The 19924-nt window shown below is 47.4% G+C and overlaps 1 protein-coding gene across 1 annotated transcript; it reads right to left on the bottom strand.

The window, feature by feature from the left end:
- Nucleotides 1–861: 861 nt before the first annotated feature.
- On the bottom strand, nt 862–18439 carry LOC119388322 (probable palmitoyltransferase ZDHHC24). Its single transcript, XM_037656029.2, has 3 exons — nt 18077–18439; nt 16950–17263; nt 862–1833 (listed from the first exon to the last, which is right to left on the bottom strand). The coding sequence occupies exons 1-3, from the start codon at nt 18190–18192 to the stop codon at nt 1433–1435; spliced, it is 831 nt and encodes a 276-aa protein (XP_037511957.1). The 5' UTR covers nt 18193–18439; the 3' UTR covers nt 862–1432.
- Between the last annotated feature and the right edge of the window lie 1485 nt (nt 18440–19924).

Genomic DNA, 19924 nt, shown 5'->3' with positions numbered 1-19924 from the left:
ACTGGCGTCATTTGTATGACACCATAGTTGTGAAAAACTGGGCGGTGCGTTAACAACTGAGCACAAACCCTTTGTCATTAATAAAGGCAATTTGCACGTGCCTACGCATTGTATGACCTCGAAAGTGTCAGCCACGACAATTTCGTGAGCTTTAGAGTCTGGGCAGAAGTAAAGACACTACTGCACGCGAACTGTGTCAAGCACATCATATCAGAAAATGAGGCACGGACTGTATCAGCGATACATCAATGTGCCCATTTGGTTGTGAGACACACCTTTTAGAGTTTTCTTTTTCTCTGCCGTGAAGCACTTTGCTTGACTGTGTTCAAAAGCTTCGTGGTTAGTGCTTGTGGTGTCCTTCCTCTGTCCATATTCTTTTAAGCAACTTCTTTAAGTAATTCTTGACATTCTCCAACTCATGTTGCAACAGGCTGTTGTTATCCCTTCATTGTTGGCTGAAGCAAACATGCAAGCAAGCAAACAGGCTGAAGCCGCCCGTTTCGAACATGCATAACCAATTCCAACTTGCCCAGGCATCAATTCTTCTGCATTAACACAGATTTGTACAAACTTATGACCAGACATTTGTGAAAGTTAATGAACCTATGTAGCTGGCACTTATGTTGGCGACTGAGAAACTCGGCATAGCAGGTCGTAAGGACTGTAGCACTCGAGTGGTGGTGCTACACCAAAATTCATTGTTTCTTCGAATAGTAGCAGACTGAAATGTTTAGCAATGTATACGCCATCTGAATGAAAGATTTTCTATCACATTAGTTCAACATAAATTGCTCTTCATCAGGAGGGAAATATCTTTGCCGGCATGAGTTGCAGCAGTACAAGACTCCTTCACAAGTCATTGTACGTAAACGCACAAGTATTACCCAAGGTTCCTCGTTAATATACATAACTATGAGTCACACATACCTTCAAGATTGCATTACAAGGACTCACTTGGTGCAGTATAAATGAACTCTGGCACACATTGGCCAACAAGGACTTGGCTGATAAATGGATCTCACATCTTCCCTCCTTTCCTGGCTATTACGCAGACAAAGGTGGCCAGACTCACGGCTGCACGACACGGAAGCCCATCTGGTCTCATTGTGCATGAGCATCGTTCAACTGGTGGTCGTTGCTAACGTAACCACAGTGTTTTCAAGTGTTCAAAACAGACAGGGACGCACTAACTTTCTACGTTTTATTACAAACCGGATCGCAATTTAAGTATGATACTGCTCAGGCATGTGGCATCTAGCTATGATGAGACAGTGACGCACGCTCTTTACCTAGCCTTTCAATGGTTGCAGATTCAGTTATCAATTGCGACCTTTAACAATGAAACAATGCTGGAATTTATGCTTTGTGTCCCGGCCTGAACAATTTTCATTGTTGAATTAATAAATAAAACCTGTGTCAGTAGCCACATGGATCACAGCTCTTTTTTTTCCACACACACCACACCACCGTCGAAGTCTCCAGGGACTGGGGAATGGACCCAAGGCGACAACCAGACGAGGAACCATGCGGCACCCAGCGACTCTTTCAGGTTTCTCCCGAGGCCCCGGCCATAGATGCGGATGCCGTGGCTCTTTTCGTAGGTGGTCTGGTTTCTGGCCACACAGATGAGCTCCACTGCCAGCAGGTAGGCACACAAGAAGAACACCACCAGCTCCACAAGGTTCAGCAGAGTGCACACGAACAGCCAGCCATCGACGAGACCCAGTAGAAGGCCAAAATGTGGAGCCACCATGTGCAACACAGTCACCAGGTTGAGGCCGCCAAGCATTTCAAGCACATAGGGACACTTGTACCAGAGGCTGTACAAGAGGCCTGCAAAAGGCATTCAACACCCGTCTTTCGAGTGGCACAGAACAATGGGCTCATTTTGGAAGTCTCTTCCAGAAGAGGCACTTTTCATCATCAAAGCACTGAGCTTCTCTGGCAACCCCAGAGGCTGGGGAGAGTGGACACTTCGCTCAGGCATGCTGTCAAACTAGTTTTAAATTGCACGACGATGAGTGTGCGTTCCACAAGGGATCAATGAACACTGCACTTATCAGACTTCTGCTTCTTCAAGCTAACTTCTCCATGTTGCACCAGTTGTGTCTCAGTTTTCATTATATTGCCATGCAGTGAAGCCACCTTCGAGTTCTTTTTTTTACACGATTAGTGAAATAACGGAAGCCCATTGAATTGAAAGAAGGGTACTATTCTATTCAGGAAAAAAAGCTCTACAAATTGAGCAAAACAAGTTTTTCGGTAGTTTTGGCGCACCTTTCTTTATTTCTTACAGTAGCGAAAGGATTAAAACTTTGCTGAATGCTTACTTTTTCTCTGGTTTTGCTTGAATTGTGATTATAAACTGACAGCAGGTTTCCTTTGGAACAGTTTAAGTTGTTTCTGGTATTTTGAATGCACAACAGTCATCCTTGTTGCTTTCTCTCGGAATTTTTTTCATAGAAATTTTCTTTTTCACGTCATGGTCCACACCTCAGAAAGTTTGGCTTGACAGTTTCACTGCCTGGAGAACATTGTGACATCGTTCTTGCAGTAATTTTTTTCGGTCAACCGTACATTCACTTTCTCATTGCATTACTAGTACTTTTAACATAGCAAAGATGGTGGAGTAGCCAAGGCATAGTTTGAGGGGTTCAACCCCCCTCCCCTTTTTTTTTGTATTTCGTATACATATGCAGACACACACAAACAGTAACTGAAGAGAGGTTGATCCCCCTTCCTTTGAAAAAAAAATTCTGGCTATGGTCCTGAGGGGACAGATTTCAGAGAACGTCAGCGACTCGTTTTGAAGCTAAGGTGACTAATGAGCACGCGAAACATAAGAGGCATACTGCATCGACAAAAAAGGTGTTATGTGCATGAGTGTACTTTTGATAGCGCTGCTCACCAAGGAACTGGCATACCTCACACGTGAATGATGGATTTTTCATGTTTCAGCTGATTACATAGAATTGTTAACGCAGATACCTTGTCATGTGTGCCGACTTAGAACTGTTCTCCTCACATTATCCAAGTGCGCATACTATATACTGCTTTGTGCACAATAAAGCTCTAGCTGTAAGTCTGTCCCGTGGTACGTGCTGTTCCTTGTTTTCTATGGACAGCCCAAATATAAGCACTCTGGTGCTTTCAAATGTTGTTTCCTTTTTGTTGCAATTACTTTACAAATTAAATGGTCTGCGTAGCTATTTTTTAGAGTTCAGTGAGAAAGGTTTCTTTCTTTACGGTTGTCAAATTTCATTGTTCAATGCATTTCAGTTTTTCTTATTGAAATACTTACCACTGATGCTTTGTGGCTGGCAGGGTGATTTGAATGAAAGTATAGGTAGCCGCCGGTATGTGCTGGTTTGCACATACATGCACAATTCTCCTGTTAATTCGAAAACCAAGGAATGGAAGCAATCTACCTTTCTTGCATTCGCAGGTGACCTGAACGTCTGTTTCTATAGACAGGGGTGCAACAGCTAAAACAGCATTTGGAGCAATTTTTGGAGCAGCAAAATACTGCTTTCGGAACATGAAAATCCAAATTTGGAGCAGGTTACAGAAGGTTTTCTTTTGAGCAGATTTTCTTTCGCGGTGGGATTAATAATAAAAATAATAATGTCTGGGGTGTTACGTCCCAAAACCACGATATGATTATGAGAGACGCTGTAGTGGAGGGCTCCGGAAATTCGACCATCTGGTGTTCTTTAACGTGCACCTAAATCTAACACGGGCCTCTACCATTTCGGCTCCACCGAAATGCGACCGCCGCGGCCGGGATTGAACCTGCGACCTTCGGGTGAGCAGCCGAGCACCGTAACTGCTAAACCACCGCGGCGGACATTCGCGGTGGGATTAGGATTTGGGTCTGAGCGTCTGGAATGGATGATGATGCCCAATGCAGCCTCCATTCCTTGCCAAAATTAGCGCAAATGAGAAAGCTTTGAGGTTGGTCAGGCATTTTGGTGCAACTGGCGCAGCTGTTGCACCCCTGTACAGAGTCAAGGTGGCCGAGTAGGTTGGCGACTTTTGATGGCTTTATAATGCGCAAACAATTGTCCACACATTGACTTTAGGTCTCTCTCGCTCCAATGTTTTCCATAGTGCTGTTGGCTATGATCTCCAAGATTGAATCCCTCATTGGTGCTCCCTTTATTGGCTCTAAAGGAATAATACATATTTGATTTTCACCTACACTCAAGGTAGTTCTCTTGTTGAAGGCAGCGCTGCATTCTAAGGCATCTAGAGTAGTGGCAAGCTGTATGGTTACGCTGGTAGATATCGCATTAAATAACGCTAGGCATTCATCATACTCTATCTGTACAGCTTTCGTATCAGCTGGACAAAGTCCTCCACGTGAGACGATCTGTGGCAAAGTGCTTTGTTGTTTAAAATGTACTGATGGGCTAGTTGGTGAGCCATGATTCTTGAATAGGCAGCGCACAAAAGGCAACGAACACGTACACAAAAAAGACGCAAACACAAGCGCTGTACTGCAACTGGTGATTTATTGTCGAAAGACCCGGCTTATGTATGTGAACACGCACATGTGCTCTGACAGCAGTGGATACGATGAGGACCGAAAAACGCCGAGGAAACCGCACAAATAAAGGCACAACAACAACAAAAAAAAACAACAGAAAAAAAAAACACGTGGTTCTGATAAAAAAATTTTTGCCACACAGTATGTGGTTACATACCAAGGTATCGGCGCGCTTTTTCAGAGAACGCAACCGAGGGGCAACTGATACACTTATCTTTCCCTTTGTCAATTTCTATGGCCTCGATTACCTCTCTGGTTTCCTTCTTACGTTCCTTGCGCACAATCTCTGTACCTGTTAAAGTGGGAGCACAGCCACAGTCCCTACAATGGAAGGCGAAATGCCCAGAATCTTTTGCTGCAAAGTGGCAGTTGTGTTCCGTTAGCCGTGTGTTTATGCAGCGTGTGTTTATTTGTTGTGGACAGCATAGGCAGACACTATGAAGGATGGGGGGGCCAAGACCCCTGGAATTTTTAAGAGCTTTTCTTGGATCTCCATCCATTGACTGTTGGCAGCCCTGTCTGGCAGCTATTTCACAGAGGGCTGTTTGTGACCACTTTTTTTTTTCAGGGTTTTAAAATTTGGACAATGGGCCAATGACAAGTCAAACATTCAGTGGAAAATGCCCCTGAAAGGTATTTGCATGCACAGAATATGTTATGTTGATGAACAACTGAAGCGACCACTTAAACTATGACAAGTAAAAGAAAGTCTTGAACCGCGTAGCAAGTGGTTTTCAGGGAACAAAAATGCTTCTGAGAATACAAAGTGTGCCCCCCCCCGACAGTCAGTCAGTGAGTGCTTTCATACGGACTTGCTCACCAATAAAAAAAGTGTAATTTCTTGGTTGTCTATACATGGGTAACCTTTGACATGTCTGCCTAAAAAAGTGCTGAGAAAAGATGGTACACCTTTTTAGGAGTGGAGCTCTTTATAGCATCACCTGGTCGGTCGTCGCTCCAAGCGGCGTGTCCCCGCCGTCGCATCTCCTGTATCATTCAATAGACGGCGCTATCCCATAGAGATGCATGCAAACTGCAGTTGGGTGACGATATACTAGATGGCGCTGTCCCATAGAGATAGAACAATAAAATAAAATAAAAAATAAAATAAAAATTAAAAAATAAAAAAAAATTCGGCAGATCCCACGTACTGTGGGAGTCGGTGTTATGCGAAGCATGCGGCGGGAAGGTGACTGTGGCGTAATTTTTTTTACTGAGCGACAAGTTACAAAATGACGCTAGAGATCTGTATAAATTTCACACGCACATATATATGTTCAAGAGCCGCTTACGTGTTATATAACCAGTTGTTTACGGTTGGGTAACGCTGCCAACGGCAACGTGGGTATTACCAAGACCAGAAGCGGTAAGCTGATATGTATTGCTTATACTTTTCCCTTACGATGGAGAACGCACGCACGTTTCACGAACCCGTGTGCATGTGTGGAAAAAGTTCTTGACAGTTCTTTAACAAGGTCATCATCTCCGTGATCAGTGAGCACCAGCAGCTGGTCATGACTTATTATAGGATCCGGTCGTGATCACGGTGACGAGGGGTCCATGTGTAGTGAAGTATGAGGTATAATACAGCTGTTGGAATTCGTGGATGCCTCGGTCATTTTGTCGACAAATTGTCTGTGGATAGAGCCGGCGACATCTCGGAACCCGAACTCACCCTTCGCGTAGGTAAGGTATAGGCCGTCGAGGCTGGTAGGCCAGGATAGTGCTACGTAGAAAAACATCACTGGATGGCACTTGTCGTATTCGTAGACTACCTAGGCATATGTGGCCTACGTAGCCTAGTCTACAAAGCGGCTGTCAATCAATCTGGCATCATCCTTGGTTAGCATGAGGTCATCGCCCAGCCTCGTAAGAAATGAAGAGGACACTACATCGTTCTGGCGGACTAAGCGCACTTTATGGTGCGGTGATGTGGATATCATACGTAACTTTCATTCATGTATTCCTCCGGGGTCGAGCAATGCTTCAATATTGCTTGCTGAATCATAGGAATACAAATGTAATGTTTATTAGATTGCTACAAAAGCGGAGCCAACACTGGAGCCACAGGCGTTAATCTATAATGCCTGTATCGTAGGAGTACATATCATAGGAGTATCACATATTGTTTATTGCTTTTCTGTAAAAATTAGATAGCAAGCACCACAACCACAATTGACGTTGCATCAATATTACACCTGCGTAGGCTGTTTTTCCAAACCAGTTTATAGACCTGACGTGGCTCTGTGGTAGAATACCTGATTGCCACGCAGAATTCTTGGGTTCAATTCCTGCTGGGATCCTAATTTTCATTCTTTCCGTTCGTCCCGTCAACGCTGCCGATGTTGGTTTTTCTTAACGCTTTCGCATTTAAGCTACCTATATCTGTTCTCGCCTTTCCTGGGTAGATATAAACTGTCAATCACCTGTGGCGCATACCCGTACACCGCGGCCCGTGGTAAACGGGTATGTGCCACACGTGTCCAGTGGAAAGGGTTTGACGACGTACGCGACAGGATTTTCACGTTATCAATGTAATGACCCGACAGTCATATTCGTCAAATCCTCTTACCCTCCCATGCAAATCTTGGTGATGATGTGTGGTATTTTATGGCGCAAGGGCCATTTGATGGCCAAAGAGCGCCATTTCAGTAGACTAGAGATGTGAACAATGATATGGTGCGTGGCTGTATAGGGGCCTTAAAATTCCTCGCGCTAACGCGGGTAAAACCATAGAAGTATTTAAAATCATGACAGTGACGTGAAGTATGTCCAGTGAAAGTGGATAGCGAAAGGTCATGATCATAAAACCATGGCGGGGATGTAGTCATCGCAGCCGCGACCTCGGTACAGAGGTCGTGCTACGGATCAGCTCGAAATATGCAGTGAAAACTATGTACATCATTTAAAAACCTAAACAGTGATTGAGGTTTAAAAATCGGATCCCTACCGATGAGCATCCCAGGGTGTAGTGGGAGCTGCTGTCGGTAGGGTAGTAAAAAGTGCTTTTTTCTCAGAGCATCTAACTCATCGCACTGTACGAGGATGTGGAGAACCGTAAGTGGTTCTCCACATCTCTCACACAATGGCGGATCGCCACCAGACAAAAGGTGCGAATGTGTTGAGTGAGTGTGTCCTATTTGTAGCCTTGTAAGTGTGACTTGTGTGTAGCGGGATCTGGATACTGTTGGCCAATTTTCAAGTCTCGGTTTGATAACGTGCAATTTGTTATCCGTCTGCCTATCCCACAGGAGCTGCCAGCACGCCCTGAGCTCCCGTCGTAGGAAGGGTTTCACGTCAACTGCAGGGACGGCCAGGGATGTATTGGCGGGTGCGTGCTCGTGCGCACACCCAGCCAGCTGGTCCGCCACTACGTTTCCAGCGATCTCGCGGTGCCCTGGCACCCAGCACACCACAACCTGTCGTTTAAGGGCGTAGATCGTGCATAAAAGAGAGTAAAGTGATATCAGGACAGGATTTTTATGTTTTTTCAGCGTTTTCAAAGCTGTTACGACGCTCAGCGAATCTGTGTATACAACCGCACGTTGCAGTTGTAATTCCTTGATATGCTTGATGGCCACAGATATCGCATGGGCTTCTGCAGTGAAGATGCTTGTTTGTGGGTGCAGAATACCGGATTTTGAAAAGGATGGGCCAACAGCTGCATAGGACACACCAGTACGAGACTTTGACGCATCTGTAAAGAATTCCGGGCAAGTGTATTTATGTTGAAGTTCGAGGAAGTGTGTGCGAATGTGTGCAGTAGGTGCGTGTTTAGTAACCTCCACGAAGGATACGTCGCAGTCAATAATCTGCCACTGGCACGGTGGTGGATATGCTGCGGGAGCCATCAACCGGTGCTCTAGAAGTGGCACGCCAGTTTCCTCAGCGAGGCTCCTCAAACGGAGGGAGTAGGGCTGTCTCAGTGAAGGACGGTTGTTGAACAAGGCAGCATTGGACACATCATTAATTATGGTGTGAGCGGGATGTTCCTCGTCAGCGTTAACCTTGAGATAGTATGTAAAAGACAGGTAACATCTCTGCAGATGGAGCGACCATTCATTTGATTCTACGTACAGACTCTCTACGGGGTTAGTTCGAAAAGCACCCGTAGAGAGGCGAATGCCTAGATGGTGGACAGGGTCGAGAATCTTTATAGCTGATGGTGTCGCAGACTGACAGAGTATAGCACCGTAATCTAGGCGCGTGCGTACAAGGCTTTTATATAAATTCATGAGACATTTCCTGTCACTACCCCACGTAGTGCGTGACAACACTTTCAAAATATTCATGGTTTTTAGGCACCTGTTCTTTAGATACTTGATATATGGTATGAAGGTCAGTTTTGTGTCTAATATTAGTCCAAGAAACTTGTGCTCGGTTTTCACAGAAAGGCGTTGACCATGCAGGTCAATGTCGGGTTCAGGATGGAGGCCCCTATTTCGGCAAAACAAGACGCAAGTGCTCTTTTGCGCGTTGAGTTTAAAACCATTCTCATCTGCCCATTGAGAGACCTTGTTCAAACCTAATTGAACCTGGCGTTCACACACTGAGAGGTTACAGGACTTAAAACCGACCTGCACGTCGTCAACATATGTACAGTAAAACATATTTCGTGGGATAACGAGGCGCAAGGAGTTCATTTTGACTATAAAAAGTGTACAACTCAATACCCCTCCTTGTGGCACTCCTGTTTCTTGAACAAATGTACGGGACAACACAGTGCCCACTCGAACACGGAATGTCCGATTAGACAGGTAGCTTTTGATTATTGCCAACATTCTGCCCCACACACCTAGGTGTGACAGGTCTCGGAGTATGCCAAAGCGCCACGTAGTGTCATAGGCCTTCTCCATATCGAGGAACACCGACAGGAAGAATTGTTTATGAATGAAAGCATCACGAATTTGCGCCTCGATACGGACAAGGTGGTCAGTAGTGGACTTACCCTCTCGAAACCCGCACTGGCATGGGTCAAGCAGGCTATTTGTTTCAAGGAAATGCATCAGTCGTCTGTTTACCATTTTTTCAAAAACCTTGCAAAGGCAACTCGTCAATGCTATGGGCCTGTAGCTTGATGCTGAAGATGGGTCCTTGCCCTGTTTAAGAATTGGAATAATGACTGCTTCTTTCCAGGTGGAAGGGATCTCACCGGAAAACCAAACGGCATTATACAAAGAGAGGAGAGCTTTTTGGGTTTCGGGAGGCAGACGTTTGAGCATTTCGTATAATAGTATACGGTCGGAGCCTGGGGCGGTTCTGTTACAGCAGTTTAACGATGCTTGTAACTCAGCTAAGACGAAAGGTTCATTGTATGCCTCATTGTTTGTGGATTTGCGTTCTATTTTCTGTCTTTCTATTCTTGCTTTGTATCGTTGGAACGCTGGACTGTAATGGGATGAGCTGGAGACCTGTTCGAAGTGTGCACCGAGGGAGTTCGCTTGGTCTTCCAAACCGTTGCCTTGTGTATTTACTAGAGGAAGAGGGTGTGGTTCTCGTCCCACTACCCTACCGACCATGCTCCAGACTCTTGCTTCATGTGTATATGAGTTGATTCCAGATAAAAACCTCTGCCAGCTCTCCCTCCTGGCCTGTCGACGCGTTCTCCTGGCTTGGGACTTGATGTTTTTAAAATTGACAAGATTTTCAGCGGTCGGTGAGTCTCGAAGCTGTCTCCATGCTTTGTTTTGTTGTTTGCGAGCATTGCGGCACTCACTGTTCCACCAGGGGACTTGTCGTTTTCCGCCCAGTCCAGATGTTTGCGGAATGCACTTAGCTGCAGCTTCAATAAGAAAAGCAGTAAAGTATTGTACAGTTGCATCTAAGCTAGAACCGCATATGTCAGTCCAACTTAAGCTAGCAGCCTTGTAAAACTGGTCCCAATCGGCTTTTTCTATCAGCCATTTGGGAACTTGTGGAGGGCATTCATTTTGTACTGCTGAGCTCAGAACTACAGGATAGTGGTCACTTCCAAAAGGATTATTGATGACTTTCCAGTGGAGTAGGGGAAGGAGCGATGGAGATACAATGCCTAGGTCGATTGACGAATAGGTATTGTTAGCGAGGCTATAATATGTTGCCTCTTTCCTATTGAGAAGACATGCGCCAGAGGAGAAAAGGAACTGTTCAATCAGACGACCACGCGCATCGCAGCGCGAGTCACCCCACAGACTGCTATGTGCGTTAAAATCTCCAAGGAGAAGATACGGTTCTGGAAGTTCATCAATTAATGCCTGGAATTCTCGTTTACTAAGTTGGTGCTGAGGAGGTATATAAATAGAGCAAATTGTGACCAGTTTGTTCAAGATAACGGCTCGGACGGCTACTGCCTCAAGAGACGTCTGAAGTGGTAAATGTGTACAAGCAGTTCCTGGATTCACAACAATGGCAACACCACCGGATGATGCGACTGCATCGCTCCGATCCTTTCGAAACGTAACGTAATGGCGTAGAAAGTTTGTGTGTTTCGGTTTCAAGTGTGTCTCTTGTACACACAGCACTTTTGGTGTATGTTTGTGTAAAAGTTCTTGAATATCGTCGAGGTTTTTCAGCAGTCCTCTGACGTTCCACTGTAATATTTGTGTCATTTTTAGGTTGTGTGGTGCTGTGTGTACAAAAAAGTGTTGCCTTAGATTACAGGGTCCTTAGGGGGCCCTGTAATGCGTAGTCTTTCTTTTTTAGTGCGCTCCAAGGAGCTGCGCCTCTCCTTCGGCGTCTCAGGCGCCGGAGGAGTGGGACTTGTATCCATCACCTCTTGTGAGGTGGCGGATGGTGCCTGCTCGGCAGGCATGGTCACAGAACTTTCGGACCTAGCTGCGCTTGCAGTGGTCCGAGGTTCAGCAGACACGGGGGTCTGCCGACCCTGTTTGTCAGGTGGCGGAGCAGTACAGGCTGCTCCAGCCGGGGGCGCTGGTGGCACGACCGTGGCCACACTCTGTGTGACATTCGCGGGTGCAGAAACATGTGGCGCGGCGCCCCGGCGCATCACATCTGCGAAGGAGGGATAGGATGGGTTGTGTAGTGCGAAACGTTGACGTGCTTCTTGGAATGACAGATTGAATTTGACCTTAAGTTCTACTATTTGTTTCTCTTTTTTCCATGTGGGGCATGATCGTGAGTAGGCAGCGTGATCTCCTTCACAGTTCGAACAATGAGTTGTTTCTGAGGTGCAGTCGTCGGATATGTGTTGAATGGATGCACACTTTGCGCAAGTGGCACGCCCTCTGCAACTCTGCGATCCATGACCGAAACGTTGGCACTTGAAACATCGACGAGGGTTGGGGATGTATGGTCTTACACGGAGCTTACAATAGCCGGTTTCGATTGATTCTGGTAAGTCACTGGTTCCGAAGGTAATTATTACGTGTTTTGTAGGGGTCTGTATGTTGTTGCGCCTTATTATTATTCGTTGGACTTTGACCACGTTCTGGTCCTGCCAACCTTCGAGCAGTTCACTTTCAGAGAGTTCAGTAAGATCATCATCGGAAATTACGCCACGGACAGTGTTCATTGACCTGTGTGGGCCCACCGAAACAGGGGTTTCCCCAAACGCTACAAGTTTAGACAGCTTCTCATACTGAGCTTTGTCACGAACCTCCAGAAGAAGATCGCCACTTCCCATCTTTGTCACTTTATAACCTGGGCCTATTGCCTCTGTGAGAGTTTTCGACACGAGGAAGGGTGAAATCGCTCGGACTGTCTTCTTTTCGTTCTGGCTGTGGATAACATGGTACTTTGGGAATGTCGGCTTTGGTGTGTTAAGCAGGAAAGTGTCTTCGGTGCGCCCCCTTTTCAGGGAGCGATCAGGAAGGGGGGGAAAAGCTTTTGCCATAAAAATACTATAAAGTTCGGCGGCGATGGTGGCCACCCACCACCGAGCCCAACAAGGGGACGCTACAAGGTTGAAAGCAAACACTTGGAAACGCCAGCCATACATCGCCGCTATAACCTGTTATAATTACCCTAGGTTGGATAGCTACACCAGGTTAACCCTCGCCACCAAGAAATTTGGAAGTAAACGGAAGAGAGAAGATGACAGGACAGATAAAAAGTGAGAGATAAAGACGAAGATTAGGGGGAGAGAGATAGGAAAAGGCGACTGCCGATTTCCCCTGGGTGGGTCAGCCCAGGGGTGCCATCTACGTGAAGCCGGGGCCAAAGGGGTGTGTTGCCTCTGCCGGGGGGCCTTAAAGGTCCAATCACCCGGCGTCGGCTCAACCCCCAGGATCCCCTTTTCCCCGGACACGGCTAAGCCACGCACGGCTAGGCGTGGGAGGGGGTCGAAACACCCCCGTTAGCTCGGGTCCGTGGCGCCGCTACACACCAAACGCCTGCTTGCGCAGACGCCCCTGTGGGGCCCATGCAAATCTTGGTCTACACCAAGTTAAGGAAGTGATCATGAGAGCACCCAGACGTAGGCGGCTAGATAGATAGATAGATAGATAGATAGATAGATACGTAGATAGAAACACTCAAAGTGCCATAGGTTCGCTAAGAAATGCTTTGCATTTAAAAGAAGAAAAAGGAAAAATAATCAAAGCGGCGTATAGCTTTGATTACTGCTGGGCGAAACCACTTAACATTTGACGGTGTAACCATGATTGCTTCAGGAGCTTCACCCAAGCTCTTCATCATTCACCCGTGGATATGCTGTAATTGCTTTTTTTAACAGTGAAGCTGTTTAGCAAATCGTGCCTTGTCCGGCTAACCAAGAAACTATCATCATCATCATAAACGGGTATTTGCCACAGAAATCCGCCTTTTGCATGTCTGTGTGGTGCCCTCTTGCGGACACTACTAAAAACAAACCGTGCGGCGTTGCGGTGCGTGTCTGCTGCTACAACCACCGCTGCTACCAGTGCTGCTGCGTAGCACGAAGCTTGATTGCTGCGGCACATGTGCTGAGAGGCCCCGTCTGAGCGTTGTGTTGAGGCATGGAGCCCCCTGGGAGTATTTACATACCTGGCGGCTTCTTTTCCGTGACCAATGGATGGACGAAAACGCCGGTATCAATGAAAATGCCGAGAAAAAAGCAGTTGAGTGCTTTCATGGTGGCAAGTGGTTGGCAGTGCTCCCGGCAAACCACAAAAGGACAGAAGTTCTGCGATGAAGGGTATGTGCGCAACCTCATGTTCAACGAGTTGACTGCCACGTCCACGTACTGACTTCTGAAAAGTATTTGCCTCCCTCCAATGAAGGGTGGCTACTACATCGTGCATGCAGTTGTGAGGAAAACCAGAGGAGACGAACTGGCATGCCGCTGCCTCTGCCCAGCCGGGTGGGTATAATTTTTGTCTACTGTGTCATTCGTACTAATCATATGAACTACCGGGCCTCTGCTTTGGCGGTTTCGTGCCTTGTCTTGTTCGTGCTGCCGTGCGTGAATAGCGCTGAAAGGCATCATTCTACTTAAAATCATCGGTGTAGACAGTGATGGCACGAAGCACGAAATCTGGGTGCCTGGGCGAGTTGGACGGCGAACCTGCAAAATCCATGAACATCGCACTACGGTGACCAGAAAAAAGCAGGCACGTTGAAACTTCGCTAACACAAGCAAAACGCCGCAAGATTTATGAATCGGTGCATGGCAGTCAAGTCAACAGTCAAAATACGTGGATGTTTTTTTTCTTTCTCGCTGAACAGCGAATGTGCTTCGACGACAGCAATGAACGGCTGAACTTCAGTGAATGACAGGCGACGAAATTGCACTCTTTGGCATTCATTATGTTCAAGCGGAGGACTTACGGAGACCATTTTTACGATCCCAAAGTAAACAACAGCGTAGTTATGTTGAAACCGAAGTGAACCTAGGGGCTCTTAGCCACACTTTGCTGTTGTTGTAGCGAGAGCTTCGTCGCTACTGAACTGCTGTGCGACGAGCCGGACACAAAGCGCACACTTGTTCCGCGCCCTGCAGTAAACGTGGCATGTTCTTCGCATACGCCACCTAAATTATAGCAATAATTAGCACACATACCTTTAACGAAGTGTTTTTCACACAGTCATGCAAAATCCGAAGGCTGCCACGGACTGCCGTCTCCATTTTGGCGCCAGACAGCCCTGATCCACGCTTCACGGCGCTGACGCTTCACCGATGGAAAGTGGAAATATGAATGTTGCTGCCGGGCATGCCTAGGGAAGTGCATCCATAAGCAGCACACATCGCCAGCATCGCGCTAGCAGAACCAGATATACAGATAAATATGTTTGTTGTGCCTGCCTGCACATGCCGACACTACTCTCACCGCCAATACCGCGGCGAGAAGCCGCACAGCTCGTTTCGCAGAGTGGCCACCAGGGGGCCACGCATGCGCTGTAGAGGCATGCAAAAGGCGGATTGGGTAAATCCCACTACTCACCGCTGGTCCACTAAAAATGAAGAAGGCAACTGTTAACCTAACAAATGGCTTCAAAGCGACGGCGGCGAGCCAAAGACCCCAAGTACGTACGAGAGAATACTAGGGAACGGGAAAGGCAACGGCGACTGCGAGAAGACCCTGTAGTGATGGAAGGCCTACGCCAATGATGATGTGCCCGTAGATCTATGAGAGGTGCGAACGCTTGGTTTCAGCGCAAGGTTCTGTTTCTGCAGCTTGGACATCCCTGTCGTGTCTGTGACTGGCCATGGTTTAACTTGAACCTCTCTGCACTGATAACGAACGCAGAAACAACTTAGCATTAGCTACTGACGGCCCACAAGCAGCCTAGAAACAACCCGCATCACCTAGATAAGGCCTAGAAGCAACCAGAAAAGTCTTCAGAATCATCCAGTTTCGCTGTTTCAAGCCATGTGCGGCTTAATACAAGCTTTGCCAATTTTTATATGAGTGATGCTATGCGCAGGACGAAGTGCACTCCCGCCGGAAATGGCTGGGTGCGCGATGACGTTCTTTCTAGGGAACTATGCTGGCTCACGTAGATCCCTAGATCTAGGGATTGGTGCTGGCGCAGCTGTTGTCAACGCGTACGGAGTTTATTAAGGCGGTAATTGAACTTAAAACAAAGTCCGTGCCCGAGGTTGAGTTCGTGAAGATGTTAATTGAACTGTTACGCTCTGAAACGTCGTTCGTGCCAGAGGTAGAGTTTATTGAGACGGTAATTGAAGTGTTGCACTCTAAAACTGATGTTGAGTTTCCGCTGGCCATCATGAGCAAACTGCGACTGTTGTAAAAGACCTAACGCCTTTGGCGTAGCGACATCGGCACGCAGAAAATCGGGCAGGGTTCTGTTTGGTGTCGCAGAAGTCCGTGGCATGCCCGTGTCACTGAGGCGCTTTGCCTGGCTTTGAGAGGCGTTTCAACACTATAGACATGGATCGTTTTCCACAAACGTGAGTACATTATTTTCCTGTTGCTGACTGAATGCCATCTGCACCCTTCGGGCGCGGAAAACTAATCGTGGCTTCGCCCTCGCTTCGCGAGTGCGGCCATTTCGCTAACGCCCAATGGCCAGTTGGCAGGGTCTCCGTCACGCACTACTGGCCGCTGTCGCGGCCACGCGCTGTTTAGCCCGCGCGCCTGTGCCAGCGTCCGTGGTGTGCCCGTGTCACTGGGGCGTACATAACCCACGAGCCGCTTTGCGCTTCTCAGTCTGGCAACAGACTTCTGCGACACCAAACAGAACCCTGCCGAAAATCGAGAATAAACCCAATTCTACATTCCCTTACTAATGTTATTCGACATTTGGATTGAATTTCGAAGTAACAACCATGTGGGAAAGTTTCAAAGCACTTTTTTCGGGCTCACATCAAGCAAAACATGATGTTCTCTTGACTACATAATTCGAATAAAATCTGTTATGTCGATCACACATGCAGCGCAAATATACAACCACTAAAATAAGGCACACTGCTTCAAGCCGACAGTGTTACGACCCTCTCCCCAGAGATGGCGCTGCATCGTCGTGCACCTAGCCATTTCCGGCAGGAGTGCACTCCGTCGTGCGAATAGCATCATTCTTTTTTTATTTATCGGCAAAGGGTTTGTTATCAGTTCAATCACCAAAAGGCAGCTCCAACACTCGTCCAGAAAACAACCTTCTGGCGGAAAAATTTGTAAACCCAGCTACGCGCAAGGTGTAGTCGTAGCAAATGGTTTTCGCTAACATCTGAGAACTATTTTTGGCCATCTTAAGTTGAATTCACCTGTGCCAGCATTAGCCCACTCTGTCCTGTTTGGTGCATGTTTCAACAAACAAGTAAAGCATGGTAATAAAAAAATTTGCTGATACCGCGCATTGTGGGAATTGATTTTATGCGAAGCAGTCAGCGAGTAGCAGCTTATGCAGCATTTTTTGCTTTGAGCCAAGCGTTATGAGGTGGACCACGAGCGAGTGAGGCCCCGCCTACGGGAAAGTGAAAACTCTGGCGGAAGACTGCTCCGCGAAGGACGACTGTGCTTACCGGCCGTCATGTAGAAGAGAGCAACCACGAAGTATCGCTGGTTGTAGAAGCCGATGCAGCGGCCCGTGAACATGCAGTGGTGGTCGTGTTTGAGTATGCACTCGTTGCACACGCTGCAGTGATGCGAGCGGGGCGGCACGTTCATCGCGCACACGGGGCAGTAGCGCCAGCCAGGCAAGAGCACGTCGTGCGCCATGTGGTGCGCACTGGTGTCAGTCAGCAGGAGCTTGAACAGGTTGGCGTATATGTTGAACAGGATAAATGCAGCCGAAGCACTGTGCACCCACATGAACTTGTCGAACGTGTCGTGGTACCTGGGCACGATAAAGAAGGCTGTTGCTAGGGTTACGTCCAGACGTAACTGTAGTCACCGCTATTGTTACGTCCAGACTAAAGTCCCTAGATTTTTCCCTGTTGAAGAGCAGGGAAAATCTAGGGACTCTAGTCATGTGGCTTTCCACAAACGTGAGTACATTATTTTCCTGTTGCTCCGTGAAGGCCCTCTGCGCCCTTCGGGCGCGGCAACCTAATCGTGGCTTCACCCTCGCTTCGCGAGTGCGGCCATTTCGCTAACGCTCAATGGCCGGTTGGCAGGGTCACGGTCACGCGCTACTGGCCGCTGTCGCGGCCACGCGCTGTTTAGCCCGCGCGCCTGCCCCTTCGGGGCAGGCGGAGGCGCGCGTAACCCAAGAGCCGCGTCGCGCTTCTCTGGCAACAAACTTCAGCAACACCTGAGACAAAAAAAAAAAAGCACCAGCAGCGAGGTTCGAACCAACGTCCTCGCAGTTCCGAGCACGACACGCTAGCCGCTGCGCCACTGAGGCCAATCGGTTCGGTAGGTCTAACGGGCTGTATTTGTATTGCCACGCTGGACGTAACTTTTAAAACTCGTTATTCTTACGTCCAGACGTAACTGCACCGGCTCGTACCGTTACGTCTAGACGTAACGCCCGATAAAGAAAGGCTCAGTACACGCGGGCAGGGCCCAGTTTTGGCATGCATGCACCCAACTACTGCAAGTGTCGAGGAAGGCGATGCCATCTTAGAATGATCAGGTGTACGTATGTACGTACTACAAGAGAACGCCCCCGAAACACAAAACACCGGCGTTAGCTGTACCGACGAACCTGGGTGCAACGAAGCAAAAGTCGAAGAACACGATGACGGGAATGCCGCACGTCATGAGCATAAACAACACACGGTCGCGGTAGCCTCCAGGTATGATGTTTTTCCGCGCGGCCATGCTTTGAGTACGGTCTTCAACCACTCATTCGCTTGATGGGTCCACAGCATGGGTCATGGAGGAAGGAAATTCATAAAAGTTATCGCAGCCGATCGGAAACCCAACCATTGAGGACCCCTCAGGGCTGATGCAGAAGCGATTAACTGGGCCGAAACAGTCGTGGCAAGCAACTGGCCACCACCCTTCACACCACCGGCAAGCTAAATTCAACGACCTCGTTGTGCCGTCGATAAACGCAGTGTACTGGTAACACCAGAGAACATTAACCACATCAGAGAACGGAAACTGTACCAGAGAACATCCCTTTGGCCCTTTGGCTGTAGTACATAAATAAGGGTAGCGGCGCAGGGTTGCCAGGTACTCGGAGAGCTACCCGCCAAATTTTTGCCGAATAATAGCCCAAAAGTAGCCAAACGTAATTTATAAAAAATAGCCCAAAATAGCCAAAGAGAGCAAATATAGAAAAAGGTTTCCATTTATTATAATTTATACACAGAGAGTTTATACATGTCTCCAATTGTGCTGCTGCTTGCAAGATCACGTGTGTGGTGTAGGTAGTAGAAATAGAAAGGAAATGTCACTTTATTTGCTGGAATTTCTGTTTTTTTTGTTGCTTTTTATTAATTTGTTTGTTTTCTTTGAAGTGACGACACAATGTGAGGATTGTAGTCAAAGGAATGGAGAACCCCATGGAGGAGACGAATGTTTTTAGTGATTGCTCGTTTGTTATTTCACGGACGCTACGTTTTTTTTATGTAGCGGCCGTGGTTATTTAAAGCGAATAACTAAAGCTAAACGATGCGGATCACATTCAGAGCATATGTTGGAATCCATATCAAGCTAAGCTAAAGTAAAGCGGTAAATTATATCCTTTAATATCAACGGCGATGCGTAAAATCTGGTGATAGTAGGCATAGCACAGAAAAACGTTACGAGACTCCAAGTTCCTACGTGCGTGCTATCATTTACACTTTATATTTAAATCCACAAATTTATTCGCCGTGAGAAGGAACAACTCATCAGCATCGCGAAACCCAGCAAAGGAAGCTTCGCCTTAATTGTAAGGGAACAGATTCTTTTATTACTGACTACCGTAATTGTCTGGTGGAGGGTGCTGATACCTAAAGAATGCAAAAGCACAGGTAAAGGATAGTAGAAAGAGTGAAGTAAAGATAACTGTGTACGTAAACACTTGATTCACAACGAACTTGAGGCACAACCACCACTAAAGAGGAGAAAAGGCACTGGAAAACAAGCGTTTGAAGCGAAGGCAGGTAATAGCCCAAAAGTAGCCAAATAGCCAACGACAAAAAATCCCGCCAAGTCCACGAAAATGTAGCCCAATTTGGCTATTTATAGCCCAACCTGGCAACCCTGTAGCGGCGGCGTACTGAACTGCAATAAAACGAGGCGAGATGGCGCTGCAGGTACTGTCATCTATAGAGTTTCCTAAAATGACCTAGAGGGAACTCTGGCGCTGCTATCGTTCAGAATGATACGAGCGTCCGAGCCATGGAGGAAGGAATACTAAGGAGAGGCCCTGACGTCACATTCGTGAAGCCTCCACATGGCAAACACCCGCATCGCCTCCTAGCGAAGGCGCAGCGAAACATTTCGCGACTTCCGCCGCGACGTTCGCAAGCGCATGCGCGCATCGCGAAACTTTGCAGTCTTTTTTTAGTTTGTTTTTCGCCGTGCAAGCGGTGTAGTCGATTCACGCGTGCTGCTCTTT

The sequence above is a fragment of the Rhipicephalus sanguineus genome, chromosome 3 (genome assembly GCF_013339695.2).
Source record: "Rhipicephalus sanguineus isolate Rsan-2018 chromosome 3, BIME_Rsan_1.4, whole genome shotgun sequence".
Taxonomy (NCBI): Eukaryota; Metazoa; Arthropoda; class Arachnida; order Ixodida; family Ixodidae; genus Rhipicephalus; species Rhipicephalus sanguineus.
This window is presented reverse-complemented; position numbering and strand designations above follow the sequence as displayed.

Bases quoted from the DNA above. Each gene is read 5' to 3' on its own strand.
- LOC119388322 (XM_037656029.2), bottom strand. From the start codon at position 18,192: ATGGCCGCGCGGAAAAACATCATACCTGGAGGCTACCGCGACCGTGTG. The intron at 17,264-18,076 runs GTTCGTCGGTAC...TATCGTGCCCAG, and splicing joins TTTTGCTTCGTTGCACCCAG to GTACCACGACACGTTCGACA. The intron at 1,834-16,949 runs GTAAGCACAGTC...TGCCTTTTGCAG, and splicing joins TCTCTTCTACATGACGGCCG to GCCTCTTGTACAGCCTCTGG.